The 19,292-nt window shown below is 49.5% G+C and overlaps 1 protein-coding gene across 1 annotated transcript in view; it reads right to left on the minus strand.

The window, feature by feature from the left end:
* ARHGEF16 (Rho guanine nucleotide exchange factor 16) overlaps positions 1 to 16,905 on the minus strand; it is a 56,082-nt gene extending 39,177 nt beyond the window's left edge. Inside the window, exons 1-2 of the mRNA XM_074306480.1 lie at positions 16,625 to 16,905; positions 918 to 1,500 (exon numbers count right to left, since the gene is read on the minus strand). Coding sequence (XP_074162581.1) covers positions 918 to 1,478 — 561 coding nt within the window. The 5' untranslated portion in view covers positions 1,479 to 1,500; positions 16,625 to 16,905. The remainder of the gene's footprint in view (positions 1 to 917; positions 1,501 to 16,624) is intronic.
* Positions 16,906 to 19,292: the final 2,387 nt, after the last annotated feature.

Raw genomic sequence — 19,292 nt, forward strand, 5'->3', positions numbered from 1 at the left:
GAGGGGAGAGGGAAAGAGACAGAGATACAGAGAGAGAGAGAGAGACAGAGAGAGAGAGAGACAGAGAGAGACAGAGAGACAGAGAGAGACAGAGAGAGAGACAGAGAGAGACAGAGAGACAGAGAGAGACAGAGACAGAGAGAGACAGAGAGAGACAGAGAGAGAGAGAGAGAGAGAGAGACAGAGAGAGAGACAGAGAGAGACAGAGAGAGAGAGAGAGAGACAGAGAGAGAGACAGAGAGAGACAGAGAGAGAGAGAGAGAGAGAGAGAGAGAGAGAGAGAGAGACAGAGAGAGAGAGAGAGAAGGGAAAAAGAAACAGACACAGAGACAGAGAAAAGGGGGAGAGAGAGACAGAGAGAAAAGGAGGAAGAAAGAGACAGAGAGAAAAGGAGGAAGAGGGAGGGGAGAGTGAAAGAGACAGAGATACAGAGAGAGAGACACGCACAGACAGAGACAGAAAAAGAGAAAAGAGGGGAGAAAGATGGAGAGGGAAGGAGGGAAAGAGAGAGGGAGGGAAGAAAGAAGAGGGAGGAGGAGGAAGAGGACACTCACTGCCAGTGTTTAGCCCGTGTCTACCTTGATTCCCTCATCTGAAAAGTGGGGACGCTAAGGTGATTGTAAGGAACAGCTAAGATGACCCAGGGAAGCTTGGGCAAGGCTGACAGGCCTCTAAAATCACCAGCTGTCGTTATGGGGATTACTGCTCCTCCCGGCTCTGGACGAGTCCGCCTCCCTGCCTCCACTTTCTGCTCTGGGCCCAGGGGGAACACCCTTACCTATCTAACGGGACCAGAGAGATCACCCGTAGAGCGTGCTGGGCAGGTCCCAGGGAGGCCTGCCCCGATCACTGCCGTTGTTCCCAAAGCCTGTGCTCGGCAGAGCCCCGAGTCCCCGCGCCCGGTGCAGGGCCCCTACCTTGTTCCTGGCTGGGCTCCGGGACTGCCCCTGGCCCGAGTCCTCGGCCACGGGTTTGAGGCTGGCGACGGGCTTGGCCTTGGGCTCACTGGGGCTCCCGAAGCCCTTCATGGCCGCGCGGTAGGACTGGTTGCGGAGGTTCCTCTTCAGCATCCCCTCGGAGGTCACCCCCAGCTCAAGGTCGTCCATGGAGAAGCTGGGGGTGGACAGCCTCTTGGGGTCCCTGCGGGCAGCCTCCTTGCTCAGCATGGACAGTGCGAAGCTCTGGTGGCGGGCGGGCGTTTTCGCCTTGGTGGACACGGCCAGGCCCTTGGGGATCAGCTGCTGGGTGCCCACCTTGAGAGCGGCGGGGCTCTCCGTGCTCAGGATGACGTGGTGGGGCTCGCCCGGCGGGCGCTCCTCCTGGAAGGCGGCGTTCTCCATGGACCTCAGCGAGCTCCGCGGCACCGGCAGCCCAGGGACCGGGTTCCCATCCTTGTCGAGGCGCAGCTCGGAGTGAAAGCGGTACTCCAGCAGGTGGGACTTGTCATCCAGGGAGCCGTCTGAGTACCGCTGAGACATGGCGCTTCCAGTGCGGCGGGTCCTGCGGGCAGAGGTGACACGTGAGAGCCCGCCTGCGAGGGTGCTCCCCCACCGTCCGGCTGACCGCCCCCCCTCCCGCCTCCACTTCCCATCCCTTATCTCTACCTTCTCCAAGGGGCTCATTAATATAATTACATAATTATGGGGCAACCCTTCCGGAGGTGGAAGAACAGAACGGGTCCAGCTGACACGCCGGTCAGGGGCAAACCTTTCTCTGGGACAAACCCAAACCAGCTGGGCTGGGAAACGGAGGCACGGGGCCCGGACACTGAGCCTCGGCCCAAGCCACTTCATCTGCCCAGTGAGCTAGCCAGGAGGGGGCAGAGACGAAAGGGGGCGCACATGGAACCGACCTCAGCAGCCACATGGTCCAACCCACCCAGGTCTAGAGTGAGGGAGACCCAAGTCCAAATCCAGCCTCAGGCACTTATCGGCTGTGCGACTCTGAGCCATTCACTTGCCTCAGTTTCCTAATCTGTGAACTGAGCCAGAGAAGGTCAGGGCAATTCCCAATGGGATCACAGAATCCTCTGAATGTGAGGTCATTGCCAACAATCTTGGCAGCCCCGGGCTTCTCGAGGGGAGGCAGTGCAGCGCCTTCCCAGCTGTAGCAGTCTGAGAACAGCACAAAGATAGTGGCTGTTCAGGCCTTTTCCCTCCCCCAAGTCCCAGAGGTCTCAGAACTCCCTGTTCTACCACCTGTGACCAATCCAATCTACACTTATTAAGCGCCTACTGTATGCCAGGTGCTGTTCTAAGGGCTCAAATACAATGAATAAGAACAATCCCTGCCAGGCAATGGCTGTGGGTGCCCAGTAAGTGCAGCACCCAGGGAGTGAGGATGTTTTGGGGACCCTCACTGTGGCTCGGGAGGAGAGGAGACTCTCAAGGAGTTTTTATCCTAATAGCCTTAGAGCCGGCTCCCTTGCATGCTGCAGGCGGACTCCCCCTGCCCTGCAGCTTTCCCCGGCGCCGCCACTATTCTCCCCCAGAGACAGCCCCTGGTCCTTTCTCAGAATCTGACCAGTGGAGCTAGAAGGACCCGGCCTCCTCCTGTGGCAGATGAAGAGCCCGAAGCCGGAGTCGGGGGCCTTGCTGGAGGTCAGCAGCGAGTGGGCGGCAACCCAGAAACCCCCATTCCCAGTGGCTCGCTCCTTCCACCACACTGACTCACCTGGAAGCCCCTGCAGCACAGGGACTATGCCTCATCTCTTGTGTCCCTCCCTAGCACTGGGCAGGGCTGGGCAGGAGACCCTCGGCGAGGGGGGTGGGCAACATGGGGAAGGTCGGGTCAGGGGGCTGCAGAGGTCCTGAGGTTAAAAGCCTCATTGGACAGAGGAGGTAAGGAGGCAGGGATGGATAAACTGAGGCAGCCGCTCTGAACTCTGCCATTCCCTAACCCTGACCCGTCTCCAGCTCCACCTAATCCATGAGCTCACCCAAGTCTTCACAAGGAAGAGAGGACTTTGAATGGATGGATCCTCCTCAGATCAAGGGTCACGCACAGATAAGCTAGGTCTCTCCTCCCCTGGTGACTCAGCCCATCTAGTAGCACCCCCTCCTCCCAAGCTGGGACCCCTAGACTGCCCAGGCTGCCGGGACCACCGAAACGCTCCCATCCCCGCCCCCTCCCCACCACCACCGTCCCGGCCCCCCAGGCAGCCCCCCCCAGGCAGTGCTGGGGCCACAAGGGAGAGCGAAAGTGAAAGGACCCAGTCCCAGGATTTACTGGAAGGTAGGACAAGGTCAGGCCTGGCTTCTCTCCCCTCCCTCCACCTCCCAGGCCCTCCCCACTCTCCATTAAGGCCCAGACTCTACCTCCTCCGGGAACATCTCCCTCCGCCCTCCTCCACCAAGACATAATACAACATTATACACCTTACTTCAAGTGCTGATTAACTAAACGTGACCCACCAGTGTGGCCCACCAGTGTTTTACTGTGCATCACGTTAATATGCATGTAGACACATTAATTCTCTCACAAACTCCCAGAAGTCCAGAGTGTCAGCTTTGGAAGGGGGCTCCAACACCCTCATAACGGGAGTCTCATGACGGGACTCAACTGACCCGAGAAGGAAGACCCCTCCCCTGAAAGAGGGGAAGCATGACCACATGCTGACTGCCCCCCAGCTTCCTCTCTCTGGGTCTTGGATACTTAGATCCATAAAACAAGACTGCTCAGAGCCACCCCAATCCCCAGGCACCCACAGCGAAGGTGGGACCCCAGGGATTCAACTTCTGGTGGAGTCCAATTAAATAAGCAGCAAGCATTTATTAATTGCCTATTGTGTACAAGGGTCCCACAGTAATAAGCGGTAAAGCTTGCGATTCAAATTTAAGTAGAGTCCAATTAAACAACCAGCAAGTATTTATTGTGTACAAAGTTCCCACAGGCAATAAGCGGTAAAGCCTAGAATTCAAATTCATCCCAATTAAATAACCAGCAAGCATTTATTAGCTGCCTACTGTGTACAAGAGTCCCACAGGCTAAATAAACAGCAAAGCTTGGGATTCAAATTCCGGTGGAGTCCAATTCAATAACCAACAAATATTTATTAACTGCCTACTGTGTGCAAGAGTCCCTATAGGCTAAATAAACAGCAAAGCTTGGGATTCAAATTCCAGTGGAGTCCAATTCAATAACCACCAAATATTTATTAACTGCCTACTGTGTGCAAGGGTCCCACAGGAATAAGCAGTAAAGCCTGGGATTCAAATTATGGTTGAGTCTAATAAATCACCCAGTAAGTATTTATTAATGGCCTGCTGTGTGCAAGCAATGGAAACACAAAATCAATCCACCAATGATAGTTACTTACATGTGTCCGGAGTGTTACAGTAAGTAAAAAGTGAAACACTTTCCTCTCCCAACAAAGTTTCAAAAGGGAGAGAAACCCCTTGAATCCTGGTGCCGGCGTCTCCAGGGATTTTCCCACTGTGCTAATTAGGTCTATCCACAGTGTCTGGGGTCCTTCCCAGCTTGGACACTGATGACAGCTGCTGGAGAAGACGGACCTTTGGCATCGGGAGACAGTGCCCACCATTCATGCCTGTTATTTTCCCCGAGAGGCCCCAGGCTCCAAGCTGCTGCGGACACACATCCCTCTGTTTAGAAGCCAAAACTGGGCCAGAAATACCCACTGATGAGAGACTGTCCCAAACTGCCACACTCGGCCTCAGACTGGGCTCCAGGACCCCCGTGTGAGCTCGGGGAAGTTCTTCCCCGAGGGTCAGTTTCTTCTGGGGGGGTGGCCTTAATGATGACCTCTCTGCTCCCTCTTCAGCTAGAAATCTCTAAAATTTCCTTTCTTGCAACAATTCCTTCATGTAATGGCAACATTTTGGTTATCCCCATTTTAGAGAAGGTAAAACTGAACACTCACTTAACAGACATTAACTAGGGTGTAAGATGCTGGGGATGAAAAGACCAAAAACAAAACAAACAAAAAAAAAAAAAAAAAAAAAAGGAAAAAATTAAATTATAATTAAAGAAATAACCCCTATCTTCAACGGACTTAACAGCATTTGAAAACAAGAAAACATACACAAAAATGGCAAGGTCGCCCATCCAGGAAGTGGCAGAATTCACACTTGAACCTTTCCTGCCCTCCCCAAAGTCAGTGATTTTGATGAAATAATAATATATGATAATGGCAATAATGATGATATTATAAGAGTTGTCGTCAGATTCAAGTCCTTCCAAAAGGAAGGTCCTGAGATCCCATCCCCAACATCGATTAATCAACATTTATTGAGCACTTGCTGTATATCAGAAATGCTAGGAATTAAATTACAAGGAATGAAGGAAGGTCCTGAGATCCCATCCCCAACATCGATTAATCAGCAAACATTTATTGAGCACTTGCTGTATATCAGAAATGCTAGGAATTAAATTACAAGGAATGAAGGAAGGTCCTGAGATCCCATCCCCAACATCGATTAATCAACAAACATTTATTGAGCACTTGCTGTATACCAGAAATGCTAGGAATTAAATTACAAGGAATGAAGCAATCCCTCTCACAAGGAGTTTCCATTTTAATGGCAGGGAGAGGGGCAATAAGTAGGAATATCATCTATGCAGCAGGAATAAAGAGTGGTTTGGAAGGGAAGCCAGCAGCAGTTAGGATTCGAGAAGGCTCCCTGTATAAAATGGGGTGTTAATGCTCAGTCTAGAAGGAAGGGGGTGCCCCAAGAGTCAGAGCTGGAAAGGGGGTGCACCGGTGGAGAGGGGGGGGAAGGGAAAGCTATTTTGGCTGGCTGGAGCTGGAGTCCTGTCCCACAGGCTGGAAACAGCTTCATAGAGTCGGAGCTTGATCATCCCGGATGTGTCCGTTACAAGAATGAGAACCGATTCGATCCGACAACAGGCCATTAGAACAAGCGTGACCCAAAAGCCTCCACTAGGTTTGGGTTTCCGGCTGGTTTATCAAAATATGATGATTCAGGATCATTAATTACAGGCCGCAGCCGGTGTCCCCCGCTCTGAACCTTTTAGACTCTCTCAGCTTATTTGTGAAGATGGCACAGGAACCTAAAAGGCCCCAAGACACCGGGAACATCCTGTATAACCACAAATATTTATACAATAAATAATGACGTTTTAATGAGCTTATAAACACATCCTATATAATTAGAATGCAGTAATAATACAACTACCCTGGGGAGGAGAGCACAGCAGTTTTATTAGCCCATTTTACAGACAAGGAAAAGCAAGGCTCAAGTTCAACTATTTGGCCAGACCACCCAGCCAGAAAGGGTCACGGGTGGAATTCCACCTGAGTTCTCGGCTGACTCAGTGTCCAGGCCCCCCCCCCAAAAAAAAAAAAAAAACAAAAAAAAAAACAGCAAGCTGAGCAAAAATTTCCACCAGCATTGAAGGGCTCCTGGCTCCCTCAGCCTTTCACCCAGGCACCTGCCTCCCATTTCCCGGTGGGCACTGTGCCCCACTGGTTTGCCCCTCCCAGATCCCCTTCCATGCTCAGGGATCGGCTTTATGGAGGCTTCCTGCTCCTGCCCCATAAACGTCTGCCCCGGGGAGGGCTGGGGCTGTTCAGGTTTCCATGCCCCTCCCTAAGGCGGCCTACATTTGCTCTGGGGTCAGAGAAGCCCCAACAGGAACCAGTTTGGTGAGTGATTGTTCCGGTCCAAAGCAGCTCTGCCCAGAGGTGGGGCCTGGCACGCCCCACCAGCCTCAGGAAGGCAGCTGGCAGCCCCGCCCGGCTGGGTCTGGACCCCAGAGTGAAGGAGGGCCCCCCTCGAGGATGCTCTGGTCCCGAGGAACACACTCAGCCGTAACCCTAAGCAAGGAGTCCAGGGAGCAGCTTTTACTGCCCCAAGTAGGAGCTCAGCTTGGCTCCAGGCCTGCACAGAAAGGTCCCCAGCAGCCGGCTTCTCCTTCACCCTCTCCCAGGAAACTTCTCCACAAGGTGGCACACAGTAGGTGCTTAGTGTTTATTAAGGACCTACTATGTGCTCACCACTGGCTAACTACACACAAAATGAGTCTTTGTCTTTTAGGACTTTATGTTCTGTTTGAGTGGGATGGGGCAACGTGTACACCCCAAATACACTAAATCAAAATGAGGTAACTTTGGGACGCCAAAACGAACTGTTGGGGTGATGCAGAAAGGCTCCATATAAACAGGGAACCTCCGAGCTGGGCTCTGAAAGGAAACCAGGTAGAGATAAGGAAGGATGGCCTATCAGGCAGGGGGAACGGCGAATGCACCGACTCAGAGATGGGAAAAGGTACAAGACAAGCAGAGCAAGGCCCAAGAACTGACCATGGCCACTTCCTTGGTCTGAACAAATCACCTGCCTCAGCTGTAACACAGGCAGGGTATGAGCAGCTACCATTTCATCAGCCATCTATAATAAAAATTATTGTTAATTACAATAACAAATATTCCTATGGCACCTATATTATGTCCCGCACTGTGCTAAGTATTTTATAATTACCTTATTTGAATTTTATAGCAATCCCGTGATCTTATTATATATTATATATAATACACAAAACTATTATTAATTATTATTAATTATTATTATCTTATTATCATTCATCCCTATTTTACAGATGGGGAAATTGAAGCCAACAGAGGCAATCACCTCATCCAGGATCAGTTAGTAAATGGCTGAAGCTGAATTTGAACTTGGTCTTCCTGACTTCAAGCCCAGCGCTCGCCATTTTGATTGCCTGTTGATACTAGCTGCCCTTACTAACAGCGCGCATTTTTACGGCACTTTAAGCTTGGCAAAGCAGCTTCTCATTTGGTCCTCCCAACAAGCAGTGAGGTAGGGTGCTGCTGTCACCCCATTTTATCTGAGGGCACACAGAGGTTATGTAACACAGGACAAACAGCCAGTACCCCAGGAAAGATTTAAATCATTCTGTTGACATCAAGACCCACTGAAATAGAGAAGGAGTTCTACTAAATATACTAGATCTATAGTGAAGGGGAATCCCCCTGGACAGGCCATTCCACTCTGGGAGAGATCTAAACGTTGGGAAGGTTTCCAACACGAAACCAAAATCTTCCTCCTTTCAATCTTTCATTTGTTCCCGGTTCTGCTCTCTGAGGTCAAACGTGGTTCTACCATGACAGTTCTTCAAATACTATTACGACCCCCTTGCTAGGACCTTTTCCTTCCTTCACATGGCATAAACTCCAGTCCCTTCACCAACGTGATCACTTTCTAGCTCCCCAACATCCTTCCCAAAATGTGGTGCTGGGTTCAGACCCCAAGTCTGCCTTTCACCATAGGCGTGATCTCCTTGGGCCTGAGCTTCCAAATATGGAACACAAAGGCATGAACTATTTGACCTTTGAAATTCCTGTCAGAGGTAGAGCAATGATCCTTTACCTTTATCCAAGTCACTGATAATCACTTTAGACAAACCTGCAGGATCCCAGATCCCTGGGGCACTTCCCTAGAAACTTCCTTCCCAGTGATTACTCTTTGAGTCAAGTCATTCCACCAGGCAGGAGGGAATCTATGATCCGTTGTCCAGCTCACCTTTCTCCATTTTTCCGTGAGGATCGCACGAGGTATTTTATTAACACTTTGCTGGAAATCGAGGTGAACACACAAAAAAGGAATATGGTCCGGCGTGACTCGTGTCCTATTAGGAGACCCGCGCTGGCTCTCTGTGATCGTGCCTTTCTCAGGCATTCAGTAAGCGCTCCCAAATTCCGGACTTAGGAGCTCAAACCAAGTTTCCTGGTCTAGTGTAGAGATGATTTCCTTTGGAGGTTTTTGAAACTCAACACAACGGTTGTCCTTTACTAATTCTGAATTATTTCTCCTATTTATTATCTTCTCACCGATAGTGGTTCAAGAATCATCTCCACTCATTCCTTCAGTACCAGAGGAGGGCATTCACCTGGGCCAGGTGACTTGTGAATTCGTCCAGGTGACTATCACCTTTTTTTTTTTTTTTTGAGGGGGAAATCGGTATCAATTACCTAATTAGTAGTTTTGTTATGAGCTTTCTAGTTTCAAATGAGATTCTTTTTGACAAAGAAAAGTAGAACAAAATCACTATTAGGTAGCTCTACCTTCTCTCTGAGGTTGGTTTTGTTTTAACCATCAAATAAGCACTTATTAATCACCTTCTGTGGGCCAGGCACTGCAAGATAGGAGACAAAAATCAAATGCTCCCGGTCCTCCAGAAATTAAAATTCTTTCTGCTAAGATGCTGGGTTCCCAATCCTACATCCTCCCATCCTTTCTGCTCACAACTAGTCTTTTTCCTTCATGATCCCCTCCCTTTCTCTCCCTTAAGAGTTAACCCCTGCCCCCACTCCCTTTCTTTTCCTTAGCTCTCCCAGCTAATCAGTGTTATTGGGATTCCACACCCTATTTTTTTTATAGGATCATGGCACACTTTTGTATTCATTCTATTATCTTGCTCTTCTTTGTTGTGACTATTAAGACAGTGGGGTTAAGTGACTCAGCTAGTAAGTGTCCAAGGCTGGTTGTGAACTCAGGGAAGTCACACCTTGCACAGTCCCCAAGGTCCTTCAAGGTCTCAGAGGCCATTCGGTCCACAGTCTAAAAGGCAAGAGCTCTGGGCCGCAGAGCCAGACGTGGAACACTGGCCCAAAGGTCAGGCTGTGGCGTGACCCGTCTCCAGTCGGGGGAAGTCTCTCAAAGGCTGCTTCCTAAGGAATGGAAAGAGGGGTTCTCATCCTCATTGATGGATTAGAAGGAATCACAGCCTCTGGAAATAGTGAACAATCAGGACCCACAAGAAGATTTCAGTTTCAATAATAAAGAATACTCTCACATAATAGGATCTGAGAGGGTCGGGCTCCATCAGACCTGGGCGACCATCTACTCCATCTTCACCTCCATTTTGCAGTTGAATAAACTGAGGCTTTTGGAAGGGGGAGAGATTTAGTGGAGGACCCAGGTCCTCTGATGTGAAAACGTGGGTTCTTTCATACAATGTTTTCTTCCCAACGACCCCTATGAAGTTTCCAGTCAACATGTCAACAAGCATTTATTAGGCTCTTACTATGTGCCAAACAGTGGCTAAGATTGGGAATACAGAAAGCTATAAAGCCAGTTCCTGCCTTTTTATGTCATTAATCCAATTTACAGAGGAGCAAACTAAGTGAAGAGACTGAATGACATCCCACTGGCCAGAGCCAGTTAACTCTTTAGTAAAATGAAGGGGTTGGGCTTGACTGCCTTTATGATCCCTTCCAGCTCTGACACTAGTGTTAAGGGACACTTAAATGCTGGGCTTGAACCCAGGACCGTTAACATTGCTGCATCTTCTACTCCAACAAGATGTCTCTCTGATGAGGGAAGGCTCGGGTCACTGCAGACATCCTGAGCTCCCTGGCAGGGGCGGCTGTGGAGAGAGGGAGCCGGGAAGGTTCGGGGTACGAGGTGTGCCCTCTGACCCCTCCTGGCTGGGTGCCTCTGGGTGAACCAGGGGACTCCCTTGTTTCAGGATACCAATACCAAAGGGAAGCCTTCCCCCCAATATAACACGCTTCTCAGTAAAATCACAGGTTAGACCCAAAACTGGAATATTTAACCCAGAAAAGATGAAAATAGAGGGAGCTTGGATGTGGCTGCCCTCCCTCCAAGGAACTCGCCTGGTCCAGTCCAGGAAGTAGGAGGATGCTGACCAGGGGCTGGTGAGGGAAAAGTGTCTGCCCTCAAGGAGCTCACCTCCTATTGAGACCACGCAGTAAGGGGGATACAAGATCATTCAAGGGGATGGAAAGGGAAGGGCAGAAAGAAGAAAAGAGGAAAGGATGGAGAAGGGGAGAAAGAGGGAAGGGAGAGAGATAGAAGAGGAAAGAAAAAGAAGATGAGAGATAGAAGAAAAAGGGAGGAGAGAAAGAAAGAGAAGGGGGAGAGGGAGAAAGGGAGAGAAAGTAGGGGAGAGAGACAGAGAAACAGAGAAGAGAGAGACAAAGACAAAGACAGAGAGACAGAAAGAGGAGAGAGACAGAGACAAAGACAGACAAAGAGAGACAGAAAGAGGAGAGAGACAGAGATAAAGAGAGACAGAGGCAAAAAGAGATAGAGATAGAAAGGCAGAAAGAGACAGAGAAAGGAGAGAGACACAGAGACAAAGAGTGAGAGACAGAGAGAGAACAAGAACATCCCCATTAACAACCAGAAGTCTGAGGAAAAGCTTCCTTTCCATAAAAGATGATTTGGGCTGTAAATGAATGAAACAAGGGATTCTGATCAGAGGAGGAAATGAGGGAGCCCCGCCTAGGAGACACTCCAGCAGAGACAAGTAGGAGAAGTGTCCAGGAACAGCCACATGGCTAAAACAGAGGGTGTGACTTCTGGGAAGCTTCCACTGCAGCAGAATATGAAAGGAACTATAAACATCAAACAAGAGAAAGATTTTTGTTGCTTTGCTTGCTTGCTTTGCTGCAAGTACTGGGGAGCCACCAAAGACTTTTGAGCAGGTGTAGCAACAGAGTCAAAGTTGTACTTCTAAACTCAATAGTGTTTCTGAATACAACTGAGTTGGAGATAACACTTCCAAGGCAAAATGGTAATTTTTCAGAAAAATGGAGCTTGCTCTAGGCAGACCCTTCAGTAAAATTTCTTACAGATGTGGTATGGGTATATATATTCGATAGAACAATGAGCCGGAATCAGAAAGAACTGAGTTGAAATCTGGCCAGGGGGAACATTATTTAATCTTTTATCTGCCTCAGTTTCCTTAATGAAAAAAATGGGGGCAATAATGGCACCCACTCTCCAGCACTGTTGGGAGATTTGAATGAGATAATATTTGTAAAGTGCTTAGCACGGTGCCCAGGACATAGTAGATCTTAATAAATGCTTGTTTGTCCCCTTTCCAGTGTGTCCAGTGCAAAGCTTTGTAAATTGTGCACATAACTGGACTGGGGAATTATGAAATGATGACTTATTATTAGTAAATGTCTGATTTATGTATTTATTTTATTTTATATATTGTCTATATACTAAAGTTGTGGGAAAATGTCTTGGATGAAAAAGTGGGAAAAGTCTGAGAAGCCCTGATATAGAGAACAGAATGCTGGGATTTTCAGCTCTGGGAGACTGTACATCCTCATCTGTAAAGCGGAGCCACAAAGGCCCCTTCCTGACTCCACATCCCACAGTCCCTTATAATCAGGGAGCCAACACAAGGAGCTGGGACGGCACAGGGGCAGCAGCTGCTGCCAACGGCCATAGGGAGGGCACCGGCTTCTCCTCCTCCGAGGCCAAATGTAAACAGCAGATAACAGCAGGAGAGCCAAGCCGGGCCAGGAGAGCTGGTGCTTATTAGAGATGGACCTGTTATGCTGTGCTGGCAAAGGCTGTTTGTTTGGGAAGGAGAAAGAGCTTGTGATCACAATCAAGATTTCTGAGGGATACAGCGGGCGGTTCTGGAGGCCTGCTTGTTCCTGGGCGGCTCTTCTTGTGTTCATGGAAACAATGCCAGTATATAAAGATCCATAAAAAAAGGGCTTCAAGACCCGGCTCTGATGCTTTGGAGCTGTGTGACCCTGGGCAAATAAATCACTGATTGTCATGATCGCATCTGCAAAATGGGGATTATTATAGTGTTCTGGTACCTCGGGGAGGCTGGAAGGAAAACATTCCGTAGAGCTTGAATCAACAGCTAAATGGGAGTTCCTGGGGTTGTGTATCTCCCTGCGAAGGTCTCGTGTTGGACAGTGTGTGTTTTTAAGCTGCCCAAGATCTAGGGCAAAGAACAGATCAAACAAAAAAAAAGGAAGCGAAGGAAAGAAACATTTATTAAGTATACACTGTATGTCAGAGACCCTGTGCTAAGTACTTTACAATATATCTCACTTGATTCTTACAACGCTTGTTATAATACCCATTTTACAAATGAGGAAACTGAGGTAACGAGGTTAAGTCATTTGCTCAGAGTCACATAGCTAGTAAGGGTCTGAGGCTGGATCTGAACTCTGTCCACTGCACCCCGCTTCCTGCATAGTGATGCTTCTAAGTCACAAAGTCATAATTGGGAAGGAACCTTCAAGGCCATTGAGTCCAATCTCCATTGAGACCTTGAACACCCTGAAAAATATATATGAGCTCATCTCCCCATTAAAATTGTAAGGGACTTAAAATGTGACTGTTGCATTCTTTGTATTTTATCTCCAATGCTTAGTATACAGCAGGTGCCAAATAAATGCTTGACTGATTCCTGACACGGAGTCATTCTGGGTCCCAAGGTGGCCTGTTCCATTTATCGGCTGCTCTCACTAGGAAGATTTTCCTGATGTGGAGGCTAAATCTGCTTCAATTTAACTTCCATCCAATGCTATTAGTCCTGCTCTTCAAAAAAGAAAGCCGTCCTGTTCCTCCCTCAATATTCTTATCTACATTAAATATCCCTAGTTCAATTAATCAACTGCTGTTGATTGGCACAGACCATTTTAGCAACACTTTCTGAACCTTTCTCAATTTGCCCATAACAGTGATGGAGGACCCAGACAGGTAGTAACTCGAGGACCCTGACCTCTGGCAGAATCCATATCAATACATCACCTTCTCCAGGAAGATTCAGACTGGGAATCTGGTCACTTCTACTTGCTAGGTGACCCAATATGGATTCTTCCCTCTTCCCCCTGCACCTGACCTCAACATCTCCCCAGATAATATCGATAACTGCCATGTTACTTATGCTTTTGACTTTTAAAAATATTTTCACGTGGATGACCTCATTTGATTTTTCCTGTACTCCATGAAATAGCCGTCATTCCCATTTGGTAAAGAAGGGAACTGAGACCTAGTCCATTCTCTTTAGGGACTTTTCTGGAGTTGTCAATGAAAGAATGAGGCTAGAATCCAGTAGGAAGACCTGGATTCTTTCCACTAAATCACTGGAAAAACTGGGAAATGATATGATTCCCCAAAACACTCTCTCACTCTCTGATGGATGTATACAGGAAAATTTTGCTCTCAAACCAAAGATCAGACTTGTTTTTCAGGAAAGAATCTATCCAACTAGCTTCTCTCTCTCTCTCTCTCTGCTCCCTCCTTTCTTTCTCTTTCTGTTTCTCTCTCTCCTTGTGAACGAACATAAAGGCACCCAACCCCCAGAGAAGCCCCTGCAGCAGGCACTGCAGACACAAGGCAATGTATTATCATCGCTACATAAAGCTTTTCTTATAGGAAGGAGATAAAGATGTAAGTTATAAGGCTAATCTCTAATGACCAGCTAGAAATAGAAACAGTCAGAATTCAGGCACAGACGTTCACCCTCCCCAATAGCTAAGCCCACCCTGGAGGCTGCAGTGAGAACCGGCTCTCCATCACATAATCTTAGATTCTCAAGTCCCTGGAGCCTCATGGGCCACAAAGGACATGAAAAGGGAATGCTTACATGAACTGATGCTGAGTGAAATGAGCAGGACCAGGAGATCATTGTATACTTCAACAACAACACTATATGATGATCATTTCTAATGGAACTGGCCCTCTCCAACAATGAGATGAACCAAACCAGTTCCAATAGAGCAGTAATGAACTGAACCAGCTACATCCAGTGAAAGAACTCTGGGAGACAACTATGAACCACTCCATAGAATTCCCAATCCCTCTACCTTTGTCCGCCTGCATTTTGGATTTCCTTCACAGGCTAATTGTACACTATTTCAAAGTCTGATTCTTTTTGTACAGCAAAACAATTTGGACATGTATACAAATATTGTATTTAATGTATACTTTAACATATGTAACACGTATTGGTCAACCTGCCATCTGGGGGAACAGGGTGGGGGGAAGGAGGGGAAAAATTGGAACAAAAGTTTTGGCAGTTGTCAATGTTGTAAAATTACCCATGCATATATCTGGTAAATAAAAACTATTATTAAAAAAAAAAAAATGCTGACCAGAGACTGCCAGAATCCCGGTCACAATCCGCATCGGTTGATGTCTTCATGGCTTGGCCAGCACAGAGAGAAAAAGGAGAGGGGTTGGGTGGCCCAATGGGCAGAACACTGGACGTCATTCGGAAAGATATGAGTTTGAATTCCATATCTAATGAGTAAATAGGTGGGGATTTTGGCCGCTCACAACCCCACAGAGCTCCATTTTCTACAAATGAAGAGGAAGAACACCACTTCAAAGGATCTGGGTGAAGATCCAATTAGATACGGTTTGTAAATGTTTATTAAACATGTCCTCTGACCTCTCCTTGCTCCAGGCAATCTCTTAAGATTCCAACTCTAATGGGAGTTCTCCATACCAAAGAAATTAATGACTTGGGCTAGGGGGTGCGATGGATCTGGAGTCCAGACTGGACCAGAACGCGGGTGACCCTTTAACCTGTTCTCTTCAGTTTCCTCATATGGCAAATGAACAGGAGGGACAGCTAGATGTAGCAGGGGACTGATCATGGGATTAGGAAGACCCAAGTTCAAATGTGGCCTCAAACACTTAACTAGTAGTTAAATTAAACAGGTTAAAAGAAAGGCAAAGATAAAAACAATCCCTTTCTTCATGGAATGGGGGGCCTGGGAAGAGCAGGTACTTAAAAACTCTATCCAGAGGAACTGCTACAGCTTCAGGGATAAGGGAAGATCAGATCTTTGGATAGAAGGCCGAATTGGAGATCTATTCAGAAGGAAGTCGGGGAGGAGGGGGAACCATTCTTGGCTGGGAAAGGGAGCTGGCCAAAGAATGGAGAAGGAAGATGAAGTTTGGTCCAGAAGGGAAATGAGTTAGGAAGAGGTCAGATTGGAAAGGGCTCCCTAAGGCACACAGTGGAATTGGATTCTGGAAGTAATAATGGGAAGTCACTGGAGGGCATTCAAAATACTGTGATTTGGAGGAGAAAAACTTAATGGCGCTGGGCCAAATTTTCCTAATCTATAAAAAAGGGGGGAATAATAATAATAACAGCATCTACTTCACTGGATAAGGAATAGAAAGCATCTGGCACACTGGCAGGCTCTACTTGCACGGAAAAGCATGGAGCACTGTGCAAATGCAGGCTCCAGAGCTGAAGGATCCGGCGGCCAAGTCCCCCCTTCACAAGCGCCTCAGAAAAGCCCACCAGGAGCTCTCGCCCACTTCCAGTCTCGGTCAATTCCCAAGGTTCTCCACCGCTTAAGCTCCATTAGGTAAGAGGTTAACCCCAGATTAACTCTCCCAGCCCCTCCCAGGGACTCAGCCCTAGCGGGAGGAAGTCCTTCCCCAAGTCTAATCCAAGTCTAATCTCAGTCCACTCTCTCCATCTCCTGGAAAAAGACCAAAGTGGGCGAAGGAGAGGGCGGGAGACGCCCCCCACCCCCACCCCCCCTCCAAAGCCCCGGAGGCAGGGGCCAGGACCAAGCCGGATTCCGGGGGGAGGGCAGCCTTGCTAGAGCAGAGAGGAAGCCGATGGGGGGTGGGGGCGCCAAACCGGTTACCGGAACCCCACGGGCCCCTGCTCGGTCCCGGAGCTCGGGGCTCCTCCTTTCCCAGGGCTCCCCGCTCTCCTGCCCGGACCCCGCATCCCAGCCCCTCGCAAGGCGCGCCCGCAGCCTAAGACGTGCAGGGAAAGTCCTGCAAAAGTTGTTAAAAAAGAAAGCAAGAAAGCTGGCGAGTTTCGGAGCGGCGTGGGCCCGCGCCCCGCCCCCGTGCGTTCTCACCTGCGCCCCCGCGCAGCCCCCGGGAATCCGAGCGTCCAGCGCCGAGCGAGTCCGGCGGCGTCCGGTCCGCCTCAGTCCAGGGCAGGGCCGCCGCCGTCCCTCCCCTCCCCCCTGCTCTCCCCTCCCACTTCCTGTCCGCCAGCCCCGGACCGCGGGGCTCCGGCTATCCGCGGTTGCAGCCGGGCCGGGGGTGCGCTCGTGGCCGGCGGACTGGGTGGGCCGGGCTGCCGGAGGGCGCCGAGCCTCAGCCAGGCGGGTCCCGGGGGGCAGGGAGGACGGGGCGGGGTCGGCGCGGTCGCACCTGCCTACCTGGCGGCCGGCCGGGGCGGGGCCTCCCTGGCCCGGTCTGGGAGGGGGCGCGGTCAGCTCAGGAGCGAGGGGAGGGGGGGAGGCACCTAAGGACCGGCCGAGGTCCGAAGCTCCGGACTCAGCGTCACCGCCCCGCCCCCCGCTTACCTGCAGCGCCAGGTACAGGAAAAGCCACGTGACCGCAGAGCCCGCTGGGCCACCTCCCCGGGCAAAGTCCGCAGCCGGGGCTGGGGCCTCACGCTCCGCACGCGCTGCCTCGGCTCCCCCTCCCGCGGCGTTCTCCGCCCGGCGAGCCCCCTCCCCCGCAACGAGGAGGCACCCTGATTGGTCCCTTAGTGACCCCGCACTGGGGGTCCCCCCAAATCATGGGAAACTTCCGAGACGCTTTAAGAGTCTAAATCTCGTGGCTCCGCGTGTGTGCGTGTGTGTGTGCGTGTGTGCGTGTGCGTGTGTGTGTGTGCAAGTCTCCCGCACGGATCCATGCGTGAGTGTGTCCGGCCATCTGCGGGGTCTCAGTCAGTACTTGGGAGCGCTCGCACGCATGGAGCCGGCCCAGGGGATGTGCCCGTCAGTCCGAATGCGTGCACAGAGGAAATTCCCACGCGTGCTTGTGGCTCCACGTCCGGCCCGTTCTCGGGCCCATCCCCGCGCACGTTTGCAGGGTTTGCGTGTTTGGGGGTGTGCAGGGCTGCTCGTTGCCTGCGTTTATTTGCATGCATACCTGCATGTTTATTGTGTGTGCATGTGCACGCACGCTGTGCCTCCCCCGTGGGTCTCTTTCTATGCACATGCAGGTGGTGGATAAGCTGCCATGTGGGCAGGAGGAGGATGGGAGCTTCTGTGCTGAGCACTATGCTAAGCTCTGGCCATTAATAAACATTAAGCACCTACTATGTGTCGAGCACTGTGCTAAACATTGCACCTCAATAAACCTTTATTAAATACCTGGATTAAATGTTGGATATTGTGCTAAGCTCTAGCCATTGATAAACATTTATTAATGTTTAACACCTACTATGGGTTGGGTATTGCTAAGAATTGAACACCAATGAAAATTTGTTGAACACTTATTTTGTACTGGACACTTTGCTAAGTTCTAGCCATTGATAAATATTGATTAAACACTTACTATGTGCTATAGTACCAAGAATTGGGAATCCTATCCTAGGTGCTGGGGCAGAAAACTCAGGATTTCCTTCCTGGAAGAAGCTCTGAGGGGAAAGGAACTCAAGCTGTGCAAAGCTCTGGTTATTAATAATCATTTATTGAGCGCCTACTATGTGCTGCACGCTGTACTAAACTAGTCATCAATAAATGTGCTTCGAGCTAAGTGATGGGAATACAAAAAGAGGCGATAGACAAGTTCCTGCCCTCAAGGAGCTTACAATTTAATGCTCCAGATGATGGAAGGGAGCCTGGAGATAGATCCAGTTCTCTGATTTCAACTGGTTTGCAGCCTTCCAGAGTCCCCCAGATTTAGGGTCTGTGTGTAGCTGTTCACCTAATATCTTTACACTGATGGATCAACTAACCTGTTAATCAGCTCATTTTCTTCCTTAGCCTCTTCTGGTGCTTCCCATTCATCAGCTAGGTACATCCGGGGAGGTGCAGCCGGCGGAGTGAAGGGCCTCCCCCAGAGGGACAAGATAGCTGGCCCACTTCTGAGGGGCTGTGCTGGGTCCCAGAAGCCAGGATCCAGGGCAAGAGATCTAAGTTACAAAGAAGTAAATATAAGCTGGAGATCAGAGGAACAAAAATTAACTTCCAACAATTTCTAGTCCCCCAAAAGTGAACAGGGAACACTGGAGGGATGGTGACCTCCCCTTCCCTGGATGGCTCCTGGGTGCTCAAGTGGTGGGAATCCCTTTCAGAGGCATGGCATCCTGGGCCCACTCCAACTTCAACTTACTTGGGATCCCACTTCCCTTTCTGTGCTGCGAGGCCTGAGTCCATGCTATAGTGTTAGATCCTAGACCCAGAGCTGGAAAGAAATGCAGATGCCATCGAGTCCAGCCCTCCTCATTTTACAAGATGGGGAAACTGAGGCCTGAGGAAGTCACAGAATCATAGATTTGAAGCTGGAAAGGGACCTTGGAAGCCATCTAATCTAAGTACTGAAGATCAATAAACACTTATTAAACACCTACTACATTCTGTACATGGCTAACCCTCCTCATTTTACAAGATGGGGAAACTGAGACCAGGGAAGTCATAGGATCATAGATTTGGAGCTGCAAAGGGACTTCAAATACCATCTAGTATAAGCACTGAACATCAATAAACACTTATTAAACACTTACTTTGTTCTGTACATAGCTAATCCTCATTTTACAGGTAGGGAAACTGAGGCCCAGGGAAG

This window comes from Sminthopsis crassicaudata, chromosome 3, assembly GCF_048593235.1.
Source record: "Sminthopsis crassicaudata isolate SCR6 chromosome 3, ASM4859323v1, whole genome shotgun sequence".
In the NCBI taxonomy this organism is placed as follows: domain Eukaryota; kingdom Metazoa; phylum Chordata; class Mammalia; order Dasyuromorphia; family Dasyuridae; genus Sminthopsis; species Sminthopsis crassicaudata.